The 21,521-nt window shown below is 40.0% G+C and overlaps 1 protein-coding gene across 3 annotated transcripts; it reads left to right on the top strand.

Annotated features, from left to right (window-relative positions):
• wizb (WIZ zinc finger b) lies at window positions 1–21,460 on the top strand. Of its 3 annotated transcripts, none has more exons than XM_060892107.1 (17): window positions 2–268; window positions 811–965; window positions 1,560–1,710; window positions 3,110–3,194; window positions 3,320–3,465; window positions 3,567–5,078; window positions 7,860–8,405; window positions 10,518–10,883; window positions 12,391–12,498; window positions 12,795–13,397; window positions 13,702–14,178; window positions 14,473–14,964; window positions 15,173–15,709; window positions 15,866–16,077; window positions 16,451–16,682; window positions 17,668–17,833; window positions 18,718–21,460. In XM_060892107.1, the coding sequence occupies exons 2-17, from the start codon at window positions 846–848 to the stop codon at window positions 19,076–19,078; spliced, it is 6,114 nt and encodes a 2,037-aa protein (XP_060748090.1). In that variant the 5' UTR covers window positions 2–268; window positions 811–845; the 3' UTR covers window positions 19,079–21,460. The 3 variants fall into 3 exon arrangements, with proteins under 3 accessions (XP_060748093.1, XP_060748090.1, XP_060748091.1); XM_060892108.1 differs by having other exon boundaries at window positions 814–965; XM_060892110.1 differs by lacking the exon at window positions 10,518–10,883 and having other exon boundaries at window positions 1–268.
• The last annotated feature ends 61 nt before the right edge of the window (window positions 21,461–21,521 follow it).

Consider the following 21,521-nt stretch of genomic DNA (forward strand, 5'->3'; position numbering starts at 1 on the left):
TATAGCTGCTTTAACAGCAGCAGATACTCTTCTTCTCCTCCCCGCTAACGTCACCCGCGCAGCCGTGGCGTCCCTCTGGAGCCAACAACATGGAGTCCGACCGACTGCACCGCTAAATCTCACCGCCTGAGCTTTCAGTGATCTTGCAGAAACGCGGAACGCGGTATATTCCTGCAGTAAAGCGGCGTGTTCATACTTCAGCCCCGACACGACATGGACAGAGCGGCGTGCAGCGTCCACAGAGCGCCGCGGAGCGCAGGCCGTTACGGTGAGCGGGACACGATTTTTTCTGCTTCCCCAAAGCGGTATTTAACATTCCCATGATGTTCTCTTTTTCCCTGCGCTGCCACAGTGACCCTGCCACAAGTAAAGCACTAGGCTAATCCTGTGCGCCTGGGCGTCAGCTCTCAGCTTCTCTTCATTACCAATGTTAGCGAGAAAAAAAGCGTTTTCTTCTCCATGTTCGTCATGACAAGGACGGGGCTAAATTTACCCAAACCAGACATGTTGAAATAGGTCAGACTACAGGATTGCAGCGAGCAGGTGGGGCGGCTGAGCAAAGGAATTCACCACTTTGGGGTTTTAGCAACTTCTTTGATGTGACTAAAGCACTGGTTAGAAAATCAACCTGGTTCCACTTGTATTAAGTCGTGCTGTTAAAGTGCCCTTCTGTTTCTGGATGTTTTACTGTGCTGCAGGTTTCCTTTGATCAGTTCTTTCACTCAGATGCTGATGACATTTAAAGCAGGTTTACTTGTGTATGCTATTGCATCTAAACCTATACATGTCTTTGTCCATCTATGTGACCAGAAGAGGACACCATGTAGGTGAGTTCTACAGATTACATGGTGCACCACCGGATCATGGAACATAACACAGGTCCTCTTCCCAATATGGACCCCCATGATCCGTCATCCATCCAGGAGCTGTCGGAATCTCCCTCTCTGCTCAGCGACAGCTTGATGGTGAGAGTTCAAAACACACACTAGTCCAGGGATTTTCAACCTTCTTCCTCCCGCTGAGCACTTTGTTGGAATTAGTAGTAGTTATAGACCAAGAGCAACTACCTACTACTTGTTATACACCAGAAAGGGAATGAAGGCATGTAGGTTCTTTATGTGTACACATTTACACATGGTGTATGAAACACAGTGTGTACGAGCCCACAGCTGCAGCCACTCTGCACGTAACATGTCTAGAAGACTGGGCTTGTGTCACACTGCAAGTCAGGAGACTGCAGGCGGAAGTGCACATGTTGTTTTGACTGTAACATCCAAACCTAGATTGCTACTTGACTTATGCACAAAAGAACATTGAATCTGGTATCTTGCATCTACCTTATATCTTATTCTGTTATGTGAATACAAGAACGTTATAAGCCGTATCTCAGATGTGGGGCTGCTACATACAGGTTTCTTATGTTCTACTTATGTTCTAGTTTTTTGCTTTGATATTTGACCTGGTGATAATTCACTTATTACTAATTTGTTATTACATTTATTTCTATAGCACAAGCAACTCGTACATTCTTAATAACACACACTCATATATAAATACAGGCAGGATTGTCCCAAGGTGGTGACCTGGAGAGAGAAGATGATGATGTAAACCTCCACAAAAGTGCAGGGAACAGCGATAGAAAACACAGACCCTCTGCTTTCTCCTCATCTCTAACCTGGGACTCAGACTCTGAGAAAGAAACATTTGACGGTAATCTTGCATTTTTATTCTGTCAATGTACGTAATTAAGCTTAAAGCCGTGCTTTGCATGTCACTGTTTTTTAAAATTTGCAAAAATAATGCAGAAATATTGTGGAAAATATTGGTGAATTTTTATATCGATGACAAAAGATTCTTTTCCAGAGCCTTGTACTAAACATGCCTTTCAAGTTCAGTGCAACCAGGCCTGAGTGGCAGCTGTATGAATAAGCTCCGCCCCATTATGATTGCTTGGCATATGGTCGCCATATTGTTTACACATTTCAGCATTGTGTTTGGTCATCATTGACGTTCAGACCCATGAGAAATATGTGAAGTTAAGGGGAAAAATCCTTCGACTAGTTTGCAAAAATAGGTTTTGCATATTGTGCAATTTAGTATAAATTTGATTGATTGGGGCCAAATACATTAAAAAGCAAATTTTGATTATTTTGCTGCATTTTATTTTACAAGAGATATTATATTGTTGTTGCTGTTGATTGTTGTTACTGTGACTTTTTATGAGCCAGACATGAATAGTGTCCTTTGAGTGAGTTTGGTTCAGTTTGTCTATCATCCATAGAGAGACAATTTGGTATGAAATTAGATGAAAAGAGAAATTGTGTGTTTAGGACTCAGGGTTCTCAAGATATGTGCTACAACATACAGTGCTGTGCTTCTCGCTTGCCTGCCTTCCTTTGGTCCGACTCTATTCCTGCACCCTAGGAGACAAAAATATGAAAAAAGGCAAGCATAAACAATAGGGTTCCAGCATCTTTAGTGTTTGGAGCTATAAAAAGAATAACAGAAGCAACAAGAAATATTTGCATCTCAACAGAGACATTGTATAGTTTATGTTTTACTTTCAAAAGTTTTGGGACTCGTTTTGAGACACCTGCTTATGGCTATCAAGGTTGGAGACACTTGTAGAGAGATCTTGGACTTCCAAATTCAGCAATTTTACATCTGTTTAACCTCATTTTTATACTCCAGGTAAACAGAACATGGGTAAAATTTTAATAGAAAATGAATATATATATGTATATATATATATAATGTATATATTATGTATATATACATTAATAAAATATATAAAATACAATACATTTGTCAAGAACAGCAGTTTGCATTTATGTAAATATATTTCTAATACATTTGAATAATTTTCCACAAATATTTTTTGAGAGAAAATACTATTTTTAAAAATTATTCTACTATATAAAATAATGTACAAAACCATTATATAATTTATTTTTGTTAGAAAAAAAGATAAATAGTTTCTCATTTTTTGAATGGAAAATACATATGTGGGTGCCAATAATTCTGGAGGTCAGCGTGTGTGCATATTTCTAAATTTTAAAGTTAAGTCTTCTTTTGTTTTGTTGTGTATGTTCCCATTGGTGTATGTTAGAAGAGGAACTACAGCACTTTTCTAATCCTCATGGCCTTGCTGCTCACAGTCCAGGAAGCCCAACCTGTGAACAGGAGCATGACAAGTGAGTGAGATATTTAGTTTGATGAAATAGAGGTTGGAGAGGTATTCTGACAGTTATGAATAGTGGACTGAGTAAGCCTGAGTTTATCCTGGTTTGTATGCCCTTTTCAATGCCACTGCGTGCAGACTTGACTGTGGAGTTTACCGAACACCTGAAAAACCCAAGAAAATAGTGTTAGACAAAAACTTGTCTAGTTCTTTGGACGCACAAGCTCAAGACAGAGATGCATGCAGAGATCCAGGGATGGTACAGTCCAGCACTCAACAATGTGGTTTGTGAAAATGCATTATTTTGCAGAGAGAAATATATATCAAAAAGAATATCATTTCAGTATGTGGTACTGAATTATGTAGTCTTCCCATTTATTTGCAGTAGAAAACGATAAAGTTGGATGCGTTTCGGATCAAGTTGGGCCACTTTTCTCAGACACAAAACCAAAGGAGGCATACCAAAAAGAGGAGGATAAGGAGAAAGAGGTTGAGCAGAAGATTAAGGAAATAAAGAGGGTTCCCGAACGAGATGTATATTCCTTCCCAGGGGATTCAGATCCTGAGAGTCCACCACCAGGTCCCTGGGCACACTGCACCTTTATACAGCGTAGGAGAAAGAAGAGAGCCTTATTGAGACCTTTTTCTGGACTAAATCCCTGGCAGTGCACACTGGGTACAGGCAGGAAGACCAGAGTAAACCCCTCCAGGGTAAAGGAGTGTGGTAAATTTGTGAATGATAAGGAAGGGGTGTTTGAGTTTAAGGAAGAAGAGGAAGAGAAGGTACAAGACAAGAAACAGTCACAAGAAGTCAAAGGAGAACTTTGCCAGGAGATTTTCACTTGTGTCGAATGTAGCATATACTTTAAAAAGGCAGCACATTTGAGGGAACACATGCGAGAACATGGTCAAGATAGTGGGGGAAAGGGACAGCTTGGAGAAGATAATTCAAGAAGAAGGCGAGCCAAGAAGAGCGGTTTTGAGTGTATGGAATGTGGACAGAATTTCTCTGATAGGCTGGTGCTGTTGGACCATCACAGACGGCATCAGGAGGCACGGCACAAAATCTTAGAAGAGATGGGAAAGCTTAAGGAGGGAGGGAAAAGAACAAGTCGCAGAAATTCCAGGAAGATGGACTCTAAAGAGTCCTTGGCCATTTCTGGCCAGTTTGTTTGTCTCAAGTGCAACTATAGCTCTGACGTGCCTCAAGAGCTGGCAGATCATGCCAAGACCCATACAACTCGGGCCAGGGCTAGTAGGCCCCGTGTCTCACCACGCTTCCAGCAAAAATCCTGCAGAAAAGGATGGAAACGGTATTCTGGTAATGCCAGATCAGCCACAGTCGTTAGTGAAAGGTACCCCACCAGGGCTTCTGTGCAAATGGGGGGAGGTAAGCCAGAAGTTCACCGTTTGCAGGCCAAGGACTGTGACCCACAGATTGAGAATAAGACTGATCTCTCTCCAGGACCTAGCCAGAATCACACAGTATCTGCAGATCCAGCAGAACCCACAGACAAGCCAGAATTAGAAAGTACTCAGACTAAAGCTGCTCCCATTGCAAGTCCAAGCCTACGGGAGGAGTCTGGGTCTGCTGAGGTTGGGCTTGGAGAGGAGAACGTCTCAGAGCTCCAATGTCCTGAGCCTTTACTTACAAACACCAAGACTGAAACACAGAAAAAGGATGTTGTATTTAAAAGCACAGGAAATCGACGCTCAAAACGAGTTGGGAGGCGTGTAATAGGACGAAGGCGTGCAAGTAGAAGACTGGATCCCCAGTCTACTGATACTAGTGATACAAATATCAATATGCAAAACACTGAGGAGACCACAGAGCTGAGCAAAAAAGCTTCTGTACTACCAGATACAGAGGGGCATATATTGCTGACTAACAAAACAGGTAAGACAAGACAACAGTATAACAATGACAGGAGTTTTATTTCGATCATATATAAGTATTATTTGTTTTCGAATTATTGTGTTATTGTGCTTGGTAAGCGTTATATTTCAAAAGTGTGACAGCCTTTTTTGTTTAAAACTGCATGTTGTGCAATTCTATAAGAAAATTAGCTGGCAGGCTTTTTCAGCTGTCTTGGAAACTTTGGCTTGCCACCAAAATTCTATCTCTGCAAGGTCCCAGATACTGTGATGTTGAAATTAAGGATCTGCTGTATTACTTTCTTTACCAACATACAGATATTTCTCTGCAACATTTAATTTAGCTTTAAAATGTTTGCAAATCTAAAATCTGCACTGTTATACCGACTAATTCAGAAGACCTAAAACCTACAAGAAGATTTTTATTCAAATGTACAGTACCTAAATTTTGGTCTCCTGCAGAAACATGGTCTTCGCTTCTGCTGCAGACTCTTGGGAAGCATCTGGCTTGGTGTTGCAGCTGCAGCATAGTTTCTGCGCTCAATTTTGAGGGGCAAAAGAGAGGATAGCTTTGGCTGAAAGACAATAGACTCCGCTTAGGCACAAGCTATGCCTTGTCCACAAAAATGCCCTCAGCTCTGGTCTCTAACCCACCCTCATAAAATATATATTATAAAATAGAAAGAATAGTTACATGTTAATGGCAAATGCTATCTGTTATTATTTCTGTATGTGGATAAATTGCTGCATATGATTCTGTGTGAAGGCCTGCTTTAATCACACTCAACATGATCCACACAAATAAAGTAATGGATGTAAAAATAAATAGAATTGAATTGCACACATTTAGGGCCCAGACAAACCATTTTGCATGTCTAAAGCATTTGGAAATTTGCTTGGAGTTGGGCCAATAAGTATATTGTGCCCACACATACAGACTAAAAAGGGTGGTGAAAGAGGGGAAAAATGGCCCATAAATTACAGATTTCAGAATTGCACAGCTTAACTGATTCTGGTGTGGTTTCAATTTAGCTGTTGAATGCCACTTTCATAACAAAAAACTGTGCGGCAGAAAACTCATCAGACAAAAAACAGATTATTAACTTCCATTAGAAGTACAGATCACAAACACAGATGAAGCCAAAGTCAAATACGTATGACAAAATTGGACTGCACAGAAGTGAAGACACCTGAAGTTCACAATAAAATACGAAGGTTAAACATTAATGCTTAGGGATTGTTTTATGGTTGGTGCTGGAGACTGACTGCAAGTGAAAACCTGTGCTGTGATTTGATAGATAGAAGGTTCAGAAGATGTCCATGCGGACAAATGTCACAATGTAAAGGAACTCGGAATGTTCTGCACAAAGGAGTTGGACCAAGTTTCAAAATTTGTTCAAGTGTCTTCAACCTTGTTAGACCCAAAGTAGTGAAGGTGTCCAAAAAATAACTGTAGAAACAACTGCACTAATTATAAATGTGTTAAGTAAACTTTTAGATTCCAGATAAAATAAAGATTAAATGTAAAGTATTAAAATAAACCACAAAATGTCCATGTGTAGTTGATAAAAGTATTTTATAATACAACTACATAATTATAATTATAAGTATATAATTTTACCCTGAACATACATTGTTAGATGATGCATTGCTTTACTTTTTAAGTGCATGTCGAGCAGGCAAAATAATTATTGAACACGTCACCATTTGACATGAAAGTTTTGTCAGTAACAACCCTAGTAATCCATACACACAAAGAAAACAAAACAAATAACTTCAGAAATTAAGTTATGTGTAATAAAATGGAATGGCACAGGGAAAAAGTATTGGACATATGAAGAAAGGGAGGTGCAAAATGCATGGAAAGCCAAGAGTGAAAGCAATCCTGCCGCTTGCCAGCGGAAATTAAAATCGGCTGGTTCAGTCCCAACTGTTGGCCTATAAAAAGATTTCTCATTACCATGGTGTCGCACAAGAAACATCTCATGATATGTAAAAGCAAAGAACTCTCTCAAGACCTTCGCAACCTTTTTTTTATTGTTGCAAAACAAACTGATGCCTTTGGTTACAGAAGGATTTCTAAACTTCTGAACGTTCCAGTGAGCACTGTTAGGGCCATAATCCGGAAGTGGAAGAAACATAATTTCACCATAAACCGGCCACGACCAGTATCTCCTTGCAAGATTTCTGACAGAGGAGTGAAAAGAATTATCTGAAGAGTTGCCCAAGAGCCAAGGACCACTTGTGGAGAGCTTCGGAAAGACCTGGAATTAGCAAGTACAATTGTTTCAAAGAAAACGCCCACCATGCAAGACTCCGTTGCTGAAGAAAAAGCATGTATTTAATAAATGTCAGTAAGCGTGTTCAGTACCTTGTCCCTGTGTCATTCCACAGGGAAAGTGTGACATTTTATTACACATAACTTAATTTCAGAATTTATTTGCTTTGTTTTCTTTGTATGTGTGGATTACTTGGATTGTTACTGAGAACTGGTGAAAATTCAACATTTCATGCCAACAGCACCTTATAAATATATTTACTGAGAAAAAGGTTGACGTGTTCAATACATAGTTTAGGTGCTGTATTTGTAGCTTTTAAACAATACCTATAATGTCTCATTAGGATTTCAGTAGAATTACATTTCATTCATAACACAAACCATTTCATTTTTTATAATCACAGCACATGAAAATTGAATGGATATAAATACAGATTTGTAGGCCCTCTGTTGCTAACTGAAAGGCATATAAACTGATTATAACTTTAATGCTACATTATGCACTGACCACTTTCTGTCTTGCAGATGAGGAAACATCTGCTCCAGCTATAGACCACGATTTACCTCATCCAACAAAAGCCCCAGAGGACTCCAAAGAAGAGACGAATGAAGAGACCCCACCTGACCGTGAAAAGGATCAATGTAGCAGAAACACCACTGATGAAAAAGATAATGATGATGCTGCTGCTGCTGCTGCTGATGATGATGATGATGATGACGCTGTTGATGATAATCATAAAGATGTTGATGACCATGAAGATGACAATGATGGGACTGATGATCAGAACGATAATACCAGTGACCAAGAAGAGAATGATGTTGTCAGCCATCTTCTTGATGTCTTAACTGAAGAGGAGGATGAGGAAGATGAAGACGGCATTTTGTTGAAGACTGTAGAAAAGAAATGTCCCTACTGCCAAGACTGTTTTGATAATGGAATTGGACTGGCCAATCATATTCGGGGTCACCTGAACAGAGTTGGGGTTAGTTACAAGGTTAGACACTTCATATCCCCAGAAGAGGTTAATGCCATTGAGAGGAAGTTCTCCTACCAAAAAAAGAAGAAAAAAGGTAAGGATAACCAGTTAACCACATTCACTAATATCAGTTTATATTACTATTAAATACCTCATGACACACCAGGAAGTGGGAGGGGGTTCGAGGACAGACAGCGGGTAAAATAAGTATTGAACATATCAGCATTTTTCTCAGTAAATATATATTTCTAAAGGTGCTACTGACATGAAATTTTCACCAGATGTCGGTAACAACCCAAGTAATCCACACATACAAAGAAAACAAAACAAATAAGTTCAGAAATGGTTCTGTGTAATAAAATGGAATGACACAGGGAAAAGTATTGAACACATGAAGAAAGAGAGGTGCAAAAATGCATGGAAAGCCAATCTATCATTAATTAGAAAGCAATCCTGCCCCTTGTCAATGGAAATTAATATCAACTGATGGCCTATAAAAAGGTGCCTCATTACCAAGGTGTTGTACAAGAAACATCTCGAAACATTACACGGCGCTCCACGTCACCCCAAAAACACCATACAGTGAAGTACGGAGGCAGGAACATTATGGTGTGGGGCTGTTTTTTCAGCATACGGCACTGGCAAACTTCAATTAAATGAAGGACGGGCGAATGAAAAAATGTTCAGAGACATTCTTGATAAATATCTGCTGCCATCTACCAGCATGATGAAGATGAAACGAGGGTGGACGTTTCAGCAAGACAGTGATCCCAAACACACAGTCAAGGAAACTCTCAATTTGTTTCAGAGAAAGAAGATAAAGTTGCTGGAATGGCCCAGCATTCACCTGACTTAAATCCAATAGAAAATGTATGAAAAGAACAAAAGATCAGAGTTTATAGAAGAAGACCAAGGAACCTTCAAGATTTGAAGTGGAAGAATGGGCCAAAATCACACCGGAGCAATGCATGGGACTAGTTTCTCTATACAGGAGGCGCCTTGAAGCTGTCATTACCTCTGTCCCTTTTGTACGAAGTATTAAATACATTTCAGTAAGTGTGTTCAATACATTTTCCCTGTGTCATTCTATATTATTACATACAATTTAATTTCCTAATTTTATCTCATTTGTTTTATTTGTACCGACATTTGTTGAACATTTCATGTTGACTGCACCTTTAGAAACATATTTACTGAGAAAAATGGTGACGTGTTCAATACTTCTTTTACCCGCTGTACGAGGCAGGCTGCAGAGTGACAGGTTATTTTATTTTAATTCACATCATGATTTTAAGCACTTCTCTCGACTTAAAAACCACTTATTATTTAACTTAAATTCACAAACACAGCAGTTCCACTGTTGACATTCCACTCATGGTCAAGGTCGCTGGAGCTGTTTGTGTTGTCTCTCTCTTTCTCTGGCTTTTGTCTCCCTTTTTCTATTGCAGCACAGAATATAAATAGTATTTATTAAACGCACATAGGTGTAAACACTCGCTTGTTACCTGCTCGTTCTCCATGACTCGTCCCCTGCCTTACCCCTGGTGCTCACTCGTGCCCTCATTGCTACACTTGACATTCATATTTGAAATATTATACATGTGCAGAAATTCACAGCATTTGTATTATTTACTGCCAAAAAGTCACACTCAAAGTATTGATCCACAAAAAGCCATCATGGGGAAGTAGATTTGTTTTACTCTTCTGCCACGACATACACAGCGTCTGAAAACGATCTTAAAACGACAAACCAGAGAGTGTAGAAATACTAACATCACAGTCTGCAGTTTCTTTTTTGGGATTTGCCAAAGATTGTGTGTGTAACACACGGGTGAAAGACAGCGATGATCTGATGAGAATCACAACTGCTGTCGAAAGCATTTATGTGGATATGTTACAGTGTACATGGCAGCAGTTGGACTATCACCTGGATGTTTCTCGCATCACTAATGGGGGACATATTAAATGTTTGTGATGTCTACCAAAACTTTTGCATTTTTGTTGGTATAAATGTCCTTGATTGGTAGTTTATTTGTAGTTATGTATTTTTCGAATATCAGAATTGTAAAGGTAATCTTCACACACCCTGTGTTTAGAGGGGCTTGGATTTTGTGTTGTTTTTTTTTTCTAATGAGGTTTGGTTTTAGTTATTGCTTTTCTATTCTTCTGTTTCTGGCCCTGTTCTTCTGGATGAACCCATGAGCAGTTGCTAACTTTGACCCAGCGACCTTCAGTGTGATGCGCTGTGAGTTCTGCAGTGCTGGATTTGACACCAGGGCTGGTCTTTCCAGTCATGCTCGTGCACACCTACGAGATTTTGGCATCACCAACTGGGAAGTCACTGCTTCACCTATTAACGTCCTCCGCGAGCTCTTCTCTAAGAGGCCTGACCTCGCTTTATCCATTACCCCTGCCTTCAACCCTGAAACACAAGACAAGAAACCATGTAAAGAAGAGGAGGAGTCCATGTTAGTAAATGATGAAGAAGGTGGAACTTCAGACCCAGTGCTGCAGATACCTGCATCTTTAAGTCAGTCTTGGAGAGATGGTCAGAAAGAAGGTGAAGCTGATGGTTAGTGGACTGCATCTTTACACATAGTGAAACCACATGTGGCTCTTTGTCTAAACTAAGGTCTTACTATTAAAACAATTGATAATATGTCACTTGAGTTTTATTTGGCAATGAGTTACATGCTCTTTCTCTATAATAAGGCTCAGTTCATATGAATAATGTCTGGTGTTTCATCGTACTCTCTGTTTTTACTCACATGGTCATGCTTTACATAGACACACAAAAAGTAGTGGAAAAATGGACTAACTGTAGTTCTCCTTGCTTTGTTTATACACCTACAGGGTATTATACTCAATGTGTATTAACAATGTGTAATCATCTGAGACAGCTCATTGGTGTCCGGTATCAATAAGAGCACAGCCAGACCACATTCATTTTAAAGTTACTTGGGGCAATTTCAGCTTTTAAAACTAAACACAAGGCAAGCCTGTTGTTGCAGCTGGTAACGCTGTTGCCTTAGAGCTTGATGGTCCTGAGCTCAGGTTCCTGTCTGTTGGGAGTTTCACAGGAGATCCCCCTGTGACCACATGGGTTTTCTTGGGGCTCTCCAATTTCCTCCCACCTGCCACAGTAGGTGGAGTGATTAGACTAAATTACCATTAGGTGTGAATATGTCTGCTTGGTGTCCTGCAGTCCCATTGAGGGTTTATCCCTGCCTTATGATCTGACCAGGATAAAATGGTTATAAAAGATAAAGTAAAGAACTAACATAGGGAATGAATTAGTCCAGAGATTACTATTTTGTTTACCTCTGCCATGTATAGAATAGCAGTACTGACCTCCTTCCTGTAAGGCTGGAGGCAAGTATAACAGGACCTTGGTCCACTTTTCCCAAAAGCACTGGCTAGACTCCTTTATATTTCTAGATTTGTGCATGTGTTTGTGCATGCTTTAAATTCAGACCACAGGTGTTCTTAAAGTTTCAGATTTGGAGACTGAAAAGGCCTTTAGAAAACAACAATTTTCTTTCTTCTCTTGTGTTGATCTGGAGTCGTGTTTGGGGTCATTATGTTAAAAATGGGGTCACTTTTTGAAAGCTGCATTGTATGGGATGCTCTCAGGAAGGGCTTCTTTAGTGCAAACCTCCTAAACAGCTTGTTGTCATGGAAGTAGTATGTAAGCCAAAACAACACACTGTCCTCCTTCACCGTGCTCCTCGGTTTGTGTAGGGGCAGTTTGTGTGTGCATCTTAATTCATTAACAATTCAGAGATTGTGGGTTTAAATCCCAGGCCTGCAGAGCCACTATTGCACCCTTTTGTCCCTGTTGAGTATTTTGTGAAATCTACATGGCACTTGATCATTTCTATTAAAACAAATCAGGATAGTTTAGTAATTAACTCTGTAAACTCTCAGAAGTTACATTCATGCTCATTACGTTCAATGTGATCATGATATAAAAGATTGTAGTGTAGCATATTATTGTTTAGGGTGAATAATGTAATTTTATTAAGAGTTTATTAAGGTTAGTGTTATGATGCTTTACTTTATTCTACTTTTATTTGTAGGTGGGAACAACAAGAGGGAGGAAGATGAAAAACTGCGATTGCAGGATGATTTTAACTCCAGCCCAGGATCAAGCAGCTCAGATGCTGCAGAAGAGACCGAGGCAAAAGGTGGGATTAACTCTGCCTGGTTCTTAAGTCTGATGTGTTTACATTAAGAGCACAGTTATTACTTGAGATAGGAATAAAGTATCTGCTTAACCGATGGCTGAGATGTAGTGTCTATTTGTCCTCTCTTATTGAATCATTTTGCATGTCTTATACAAGGAAGATATTAAAATATTAACACAAAGTCTGATATTAAGCCTTCAGGATCTAATTTAAAATAGTTAGACAATATTATCAAACATATAATAAAAAGTTATAATTTGTTTAACTCATTTATTCCACATTGCCATTTTCTCCAGGCTACGGTTTGTTGAAGTGTGAGGTCTGCGGTGCCTTGTTTGAGACACGCCGAGGTTTATCCAGCCACGCTCGCTCTCATCTGCGCCAGCTAGGTGTGGGTGTGTCTGAAAGCAGTGGTGCACCTATAGATCTCCTCTACCGGATAACCAAGGAGCGGGCTACTGACTCCCAATTATCTGCTTTACCCACATCCCACTCACCAACACCAACACCATCACCCAAAACCACTGACCATCATGCTTTCTGTGTTCCCGTGCCAAGCCCCAGCAGGAGCACAGAGTTTGAAGATGAACAAGAAGACATTAAGCCCCTCTCACTTCAGCGTAATGTAGCGAAATCTCCCCCTTCCCCAAGTAGCCCGTCACCATCTGGCTTGCAGCCATCCTCTCCATTTGGGAGATCTCCATCTCCCTCACATTCTCTGTCTGCTTCCCCATCCCCAGTGTTGAGGAAGGCCCCAATCTCCTCATTGCTGCCCGTGTCTTCCCCTCTGCGCTCCCATGAGCACAGGACTATGTCAAGGGCCCATAATTCAACCTTGTCCACTGCCCCATCTCAACCACTCTGGGCATCACAAGAAAGAGAAGCTCCTCTCAATCTCGGTAAGAATGCATTCATGTTTTGATTTGATTTTGATAAATGTGAACAACATAACAATAATTCAAAGTAAAGTAAGTCTGAGTCAGCATTTGTTTTGGTTTGATGTAACTTCTGGGAATAAGAAAGCTTTCAAGCTTATTGGTAATAACCAGAATGCACAAAAATATATTAACTCTTGGTCTGAATACAGATTTAGGTTACCTGTTATCCATATGTAGATTAGTGATTTATATACGATTAATGTTTCTAATAGCATCTATTGATTTGCTCTGTTTTTCTTGCTGCGTTCTTCTCCTCTGCTTCTAGCAATGGATATGGATTCTAATGCAGACATCATATGCAAGTTATGTGGTGCCTGGTTTGAAACACGCAAAGGTCTCTCGAGTCATGCTCGAGCACACCTGCGTCACTTTGGGGTGGAATACTCAGAGTCCAAGGGGTCACCCATCGACCTGCTGAACACACTCATACTCACTGATGACTTCAAGCGCAGAGCTTCCTCCTTCCGCTCTGACAGCCCAGAGGACTTGAGAGTCCATGGGCACAATGTGGCTCCTTCCTCATCCTCCAAATCCACACCAACTTCTGCTTCCAAGAGGCCCTTCCTCTCTAACTCCGTCCTATTAAAGAACACATCATTAAAAAGTGGTGTTGGCTCCAAAGCTACCTCTACATCTTCTTCTTCCTCCTCCCACACCTTGCTCAGCCCACCCACCAAGAAGCTGAAACCTTCACAGCAGGTCTTCCGAATGAGTGGCAGGGAGCTGATGTCCATCCCTCTAGGTGATTTAATACATTTCATTATGCATTTTATTATGCTTTCTGAACTGGAAGTGGAGTTTTGAAGAGTTAAAAGTACTGAGATTGTTTCCAGCTTGAGATAAAGTGGCTAATAGAATTGTATGAGATTAGAACAGATTAAATCGGTGGGATTTACTCTGAGACTGGAACTGGGGAACTTTATAACAGACTGTATATAGTGTCTTATAAATACATTTGTAATTGTTTATTTATGGAGACAACCTGGCATTGTTTATATTGAATGTCAGCTTCTTTCTGTTCCCTTTCAAATTGCAGCTGAACCAATGAAAGATGTGTGTTGTGAGTTTTGCGGAGAGCTTTTTGAGAACCGCAAAGGTCTTTCCAGTCACGCCCGTTCCCACTTGCGTCAGCTGGGCATCACTGAGTGGTCGGTGAATGGCTCACCCATCGACACACTGCGAGACCTCATAACCCGCAGAGGCTTGCCATGTGTCATGCCTCTGAAACCCTTGAAATCTTCCCCATCTTCTCCAAGCCCAGGACCCCCTCGGACCTTGCAGCGGTATTCCTCCCCACCAGGAGGTGTCCATGGCCGTCAGACTTTCTCTTTCAATCAGCACCAGCCTGCCAAGATGGCAGTATCAGCACCTGTCACCAGCACCTCCTCAACAGTGCTAATGGTTAAGCCCAAACCAGAACCTGAGCAAGTGGAAGTTACTGTGATTGGAGAGGGACGTGATGGTTCTAGTTCTGAGTCACTGCATCCGAGCTGGATGAGCTCAAATAATGCTCATCCCGTTAACCTGTGTAAGTAAAAATGATGATGTATTTCCCATCAGAATAATAGAAATAAATAAGTATGTCAGTGGAAATTTTAATCTAGTGCACCAACATTTGTAGTAAGAAAGTGCTGCTGGCTTCTGATTTTTATTTCTTACAAATTCGTTTTTTTGATTTATTATTATCTTAAACACAAAGTCTTTAATCTCCTTCACTTCACTCTGGTCTTTTCCAGTAATGACTCAAGAAAGGGAACCGTCCCGTGATATCCGTTGCGAGTACTGTGGCGAGTTTTTTGAGAATCGCAAAGGCCTATCCAGCCATGCCCGCTCACATTTACGCCACATGGGTATCACTGAGTGGTCCGTCAATGGCTCACCCATCGACACGCTGTGGGAGATTATGCGGAATCAAGGCACCACACCAGCATCTGTTGTGTTAGGTGTAAAAGAGGAATCGGAGCAGGAAAGCACTTCACCCTGGGACAATCAAGGGTATCAGTCATCCCGAGTCTCCCCAAAGGCACCCATTAATATTCTCCACCCCAGCTCACGCCTCCATAAGCCTTCATTTGGGTCCACAGGGCTGTCAACTACTGCCCCAGCAGGGAAGTTTCTTGGTATGAAACCCACTGGGAAGAGGTTGCTGGGAACTGAAAGACACCTTGCTCAAAGGTCTCCTCCATCCCAGTCAAAAACCTTCTCACCCACACCACAGGACTTCTCTTTTAAAGGAAGAATGTCCACAGACAAGTATGGGGTAGGCCGCATGGGTAAGACTGTATTCTTATTGTATTAAGATTGCTTAGTTGCCGTCTTTTATTAACAGGTTGTCATTCTTCAATTGACATTTACTTTGGAATTTTTGGTTTTGATTAGGGATTCTTTGCATAGAGTGGTTAATGATTTTTTTTTGTCACCTTTCTTAGACGCCAGCTGTGAGTTGTGCGGTTTTTGCTTTGAGAACCGGAAGGCTTTAGCTAGCCATGCTCGGGCTCATTTGCGACAGTTTGGTGTGACCGAGTGGTCAGTGAACGGTTCACCGATTGAGACACTGAGTGCCTGGATGCGTAGCAGGCCACAAACAGTGGCTGAACTGCACCGTAGCTACTTATCAGATGGGCATGTTACTCAAAAGAAGGTACAAATGTTTGCATGAACAATAATAGCATTCGATAAATACACAGTGTGTACAATCGTGTGTATTGTAACTTTGTTTCTGTGTTCAGTATCAATAATTGTACACAAATTCTATTAATCTTGTCACGGTTCTGTGAAGATTCTGAATAAGTGGATTAGTGAGATGTAGAGGAGCATGCTGCATGATTTACATAAACTTCAAATCTTCAGCTGACTCAATACAGCATCATAGAGGCCAGTTATATCAAATCTTCACTGTGGCTTTTGCCATAGCCTTCCATTGTTTTACTTGCTCTGCTACAGCTGTCCTGCAGAAGAATATTTCTTCTTTCTCATCATTATCTGATTCAAACTCCATCCCCACTGTATCTCAGAAGCAGTCAGGAGCCCATTGGACATCTCTAACACTGTCCCAGGGAAGGACTGTTGATCGGCAGATCATGAACAGCTCGTGGAGCTCATTATCTCGGGCAGTAGAGGTTAAAAATGGAAACGGCAGCTCTTTTCATCATGGCATCTGTACCCAGGATAAGGGAAATAACTCCAGCAGTGCAATTCCACATGCGCAAGTGGCTCGGAGTGAACTTAATGTCCGGGTGACAAGAGGTAAGAACGCCTCAAGAGAAATAGTGTTACAAATGATCTCTTCTGTTCACTGATCAAGCAAGTCGCATCTAGCCCTTCATTTTTAGTGTTCTAAAGAAAGGCAGTGTTCTGACATTTTTGAAAAAAGTGGATTTTTGGCGTCCCACTTCACTGCTTGATTTTTAATTCAATAGAGTTTTATTTGTTTTAGTGCTTAACAGAAATAGATAAATTGTGGGTATGAATTTAAATTTAGAAATGTATTTACATGTTTAAATGTATAAATATATTCATAACGAGCATGTCAGAGGTGACCGTGGCAAGGAAGAACTTCCTGAGAGGATGAAAAATTAAGAGGAACCAGACTATAAACGGACCCCATCCTCATTTAATGACAACCGGTAGTGTGATTATAAATCATTTCCCTACCATAACTGTGTGCTATACAGTCAAAAGGTGCATCCAAGACTATTTAAGCTTCTGAAAGAAATATGAATAGGAACATAAGAATTATTATTGTATTCATTATAATTTCATCTTTAAGTCCTAAAGTTATCAACTGTTCAGTGGTGGAGAAATCTACAGAAATGTTTATAGCAACTGCAGTCTAAAGCCATTTCATCACTGTGTCCTTAACACATTGCGCCATAGGAACGGATTGAGGGAGAATGTGAGAGTAGTAAATGGCATTGCTGTTTTTCATTATAGCAGATTTTTCCCCTCACACCCTTGTGTAAACTGTAGAGATTGTTGTTTGTGAAAATCTCAGGAGAGTAGCACCTTGTGAAATACTCATCTGACACCATAACATGGTGGAACTCATTGAACATCTTTCCCTTTTCTGATGTTTGTTGTGAACATTAATGGAAGCTCTTGAACTAAGGAGTTGATAATATTAGTGGAAAATTTTTAAATATGATTCTGATTTACATAGTCATGGCCACAGAGGGAAATGTGCTGTCGTGTTTTGTTAATATTCCTTTTTTGTTCATTTGTTTTTAACTAGGAATTGAGCGACGGCCCCTGAAACATCCATCACATGCTGATGGAGGAGAGAGAGAAAGCTGTCCTCCCAAACCACCTCGCACTAGTACTGTTCCTGCCCTCGTGCCAAAGCCCCCTTCCACCCCTCTGGTCAAACTTGTGGGTAAAATCTACTCCCTAAAGTGCCGGTGAGTTGTATCTCCACAAGCTTTCTGCCGCTAAGTGGTTAAGCCATTATGTTTTTGGTTTGTCCATGTGTATGTCTGTCCAGTCAAGATTCTCTTTAGTACAGTGTCCCAAGGTCAAGTTGTTGAATGTTTGTAAAATTTATTTGGAATTATTATTATTATAGCTAGCAGATGAACGGATTCGATTTTGGAATTGATATAAATAGGGACAAGGCCACAGCAAGGTCAAATGGCTGAAATTGTGTTATTTTTTTCAGCAGCTTCTTTTTTTAAGTATATTTTAAAGGTATAGAGGCATACAAATTAGTAACAGATGGACTAGAATTGTTCTCTCTGTTTAGAATTGTTCTGATTTTTTGTCTCTATAATAATTTATTGCTATTATTTTTAAATTTCGTACATAATTCAATTGAAACAAATTAATTTTCATCAGTACATGTAGTCTACAGAACACACAGTAGACACTACTTATTTTGTTCTTTACAGAGTGTGCAGGTTGATTTGATAAGGGAAGGCTGTAAAGAAGGATGGGTGTTGTTTCACTTTGGAAATGTACTTCTGTACATTCTGTAGTTCAAGTGGTTTATTGCCATGATAGTAGCTGATCATCAAGAACGACAAGCTTTGTTAGATTGCAGGTTGTGTTGAAATTTGGCCAAACTTCTGCAATTTGTCATTATATATTATGGATACCTGATACAAGTATCGTACTGATGCTTCCCTATTTATAAGGAACCTTGTGGCACTTTATACTGCACAATTGTGTTTCTTTCTTTCATGCGAACGCATTTGTGACATTTTGTTTAAAAATGTCAAGTTCTTAAATGGCAAGATAATTGTAATTATACTTAAACAAACAACTCTGAGATTCATCCCTCTCTCAGGTTTTGTGATGTGGAGTTTCATGGTCCGCTGTCAGTGCAGGAGGACTGGATCAGGCATCTGCAGCAGCACATTTTGAAACTTGACTACAACAAGCCAGCTCCCACCGCAAATAACACTCCAGCCAAATCTGACATGGCTGTTCCTGAAAGGCAAGCCTCAGCTACTACCTCCACGTCTATCACTACTACAGCAACTACTCCCAGCTCAGCCACGAGTCTTAACTCTACATCTGTATCTACACCATGCAAACCTGTCTCTACTCCTACACCCACTTCTGCCCCGACCTTGACAGCTCCCACACTGACCAGCCCTCGAATTCCAACCAAGGCTGAACAGGAAGTTGATACTCCTGCCACATAATGCTTTTGTGTTATGCTTTTCTTTTCATTTTCCTTCATTCTCTTTGTACTTCATTTTATTATTAAAAAACAAGGGTTTGGAAGAGCATTGCTTACTACCTATTAATTTTGACCCAGTTAACAACATAAAAGGAGAGTTGAGCTTGAGATAGGACAACAAACGATGATTCAGTTCTTGTGTTATTAAGTATTACCAGGTCAGTGGTGCTTATGGGTGTATCTGAATATGTAGTGTAACTAACTCGCTGACGGTGTCCTTCTTTTAGCTTAGCTGGATATAAGAGCGTATAGAACAGTTGTTTTTTTTCTACTGGACATCTACCTAGTAGTTGCTAATGAAAGGCACAAACATATAAACCAGTTTTTGTGTCCATCCAAAATTATTGTAGCACTTTCTTTTAATGCCTTTATTTTCCAAAGCACTTACACACTAAGCCTTTAACGCTCTCTAAATAAGCTTGTCATGGCAGCCACCTACATGATGGTTAACACAGTTGTGCCATAATAAAATATGAGCTGTTAGTGCTGATATGCCCCTGCTCAAATGTTTTTACAATGCACCTTACATGATCTCATTTGGAATGAGACCTAATGTAGGTCACTTTGTTTTCCTCAGAATTCTACTAGTTTCTCAGTAAATATGACTGTTTTCTCTTTTTTATGTAAATGGCAAAAAAAAGATCATTTTTTTTGTTTATAAAGGTTTAATTAAGCTAACAAATACTGTACATTCATTTGTGTTTAATGTAACCATGATTAGAAAAAAAATTACTAATGAATAGCCTACCGTGTCTTTTTAAATGTTCTGACTACTATTTCTTGTCTGGGTTTTTAAAGGCTGGAACATTACTGTTGGTACTGCAGAAAGATGGCAAGGTACCTGCACAAGCAAAGCTTAATGGTTAGAAAATGTCAGTGTGCTTCAATGTAAAGTAAAGCCTAGTTTGCTATTTGCACATTAGCTTACTGCACCCACTCTTAATCTTTTGCTCCCATTTTACTTTTAAATTAGAAACTGCCCTGAATTCACAAAATGGAAAGCTGGCCTGAACTTGGGTTAATTAATGTATTTGTTGCTTGCTTTGCCTACAACCCAAATCCCTGTGCTAATATAGTGCACTTTTGAATGTGCCCTGTTTTGGATAGATGACAAGAATTTGAATGTTTGGCATATGAGCAATGAGCACTTTTACTCTAGGCTTGGATAGGGAAGTGTAATTGTGTGTGTGTACGTGCATGGACTTAAAAAAGGTCATGGGTATGTCTTTGCCATATAGCCGTAAATTTAGTTTTAAAATCATTTTCAATAGCACATTTGTGTCCCTGCCAAGAACTTCACTGCACTGCGTCCATCAGTCCGTGGCAGAATGTGCCAAAGAATCAGTGTGACATGGGACAATTTCCTAGACTACAGCCGTCATGGCGAAAGTTCCTGACTGAATGGAAGGAAGAGATTTTGTCCTCTCGATTGGAGGAAACTGTGGACAGCGGAGACTGAGAAAATGGAAGCTGTCCTTCTTCAGATTGTATTTTACAACTTGGATAAACTACATCTGAGAAACACCACAAATCTTTGGTATGCTGGATCTTAATCTCGGGACATTTATGGCTATTGCTTGATAAAAGAAGGGACTACTTGGATACGTCATGCTTCTGTTAAGGACTGACACAACTATGTAGCTTCACATGACTTTAGATGGTAATCCATTTCTACACAGTGAAGCAATAACAGTATGGTCACATGACACAAACTATGGCGGTATGTTTCACTACTCATCACATTTCTGTGACTGTTAGACTTGCAGCATTCCTGTGGAGTATATAACTATATATATTACTAGTATCAATCATGAATTATGATTTTCATCAATTTATCATGAGTTTATTTCAACAATAATTCTGTGTTTTTATTGTCATTTGTCTTTCTGTACTTGCAGTCCAGGATAAGTGACATAGAAGAAGTGTTATTTTTTATTATTGGTGCTCATGATTTTAATTGGATATGAATGGATTTGTAATGTTCAGTGCTTCGATCATGAAACTATCCTTATGTCAACTGACTTGTCTTGATGGGGACTGTAATGCAGACCTCGAGATGAGCTGCTGTTGGAAAGTGCCAAGCAGTTATCCCCTGTAAGACTTTCCTTAGCTAGTTTAAACTGGTTACAAGAAAGGAGTGTGTGTGTGTGTGTGTGTGTGTGTGTGTGTGTGTGTGTGTGTGTGTGTGTGTGTGTGTGTGTGTGTGTGTGTGAAAGAGAGAGAGAGAGATTAGTGTAAGTGTGAGAAAGGTGAGAATGCTAAGCTGCCATGGAAAAATCATACTGTGCACAAGCATTAGAAAGATTCATGTGAATCAACAAATCATTAAATGTGATCTGAAACATACAGTAGTAGAGTCACGTTATTCCTGCTTTGAAAATGAGCAAACATACACTCAATAAAAT

Source organism: Tachysurus vachellii, chromosome 18, assembly GCF_030014155.1.
Source record: "Tachysurus vachellii isolate PV-2020 chromosome 18, HZAU_Pvac_v1, whole genome shotgun sequence".
Lineage (NCBI taxonomy): Eukaryota > Metazoa > Chordata > Actinopteri > Siluriformes > Bagridae > Tachysurus > Tachysurus vachellii.

Excerpts from the sequence above, each read along its gene's own strand:
- wizb (XM_060892107.1), top strand. The coding sequence starts at position 846 with ATGGTGCACCACCGGATCATGGAACATAACACAGGTCCTCTTCCCAAT. Across the intron at positions 5,079-7,859 it reads ATTGCTGACTAACAAAACAG|ATGAGGAAACATCTGCTCCA; the intron begins GTAAGACAAGAC and ends TCTGTCTTGCAG. Across the intron at positions 8,406-10,517 it reads CCAAAAAAAGAAGAAAAAAG|TTGCTAACTTTGACCCAGCG; the intron begins GTAAGGATAACC and ends ACCCATGAGCAG.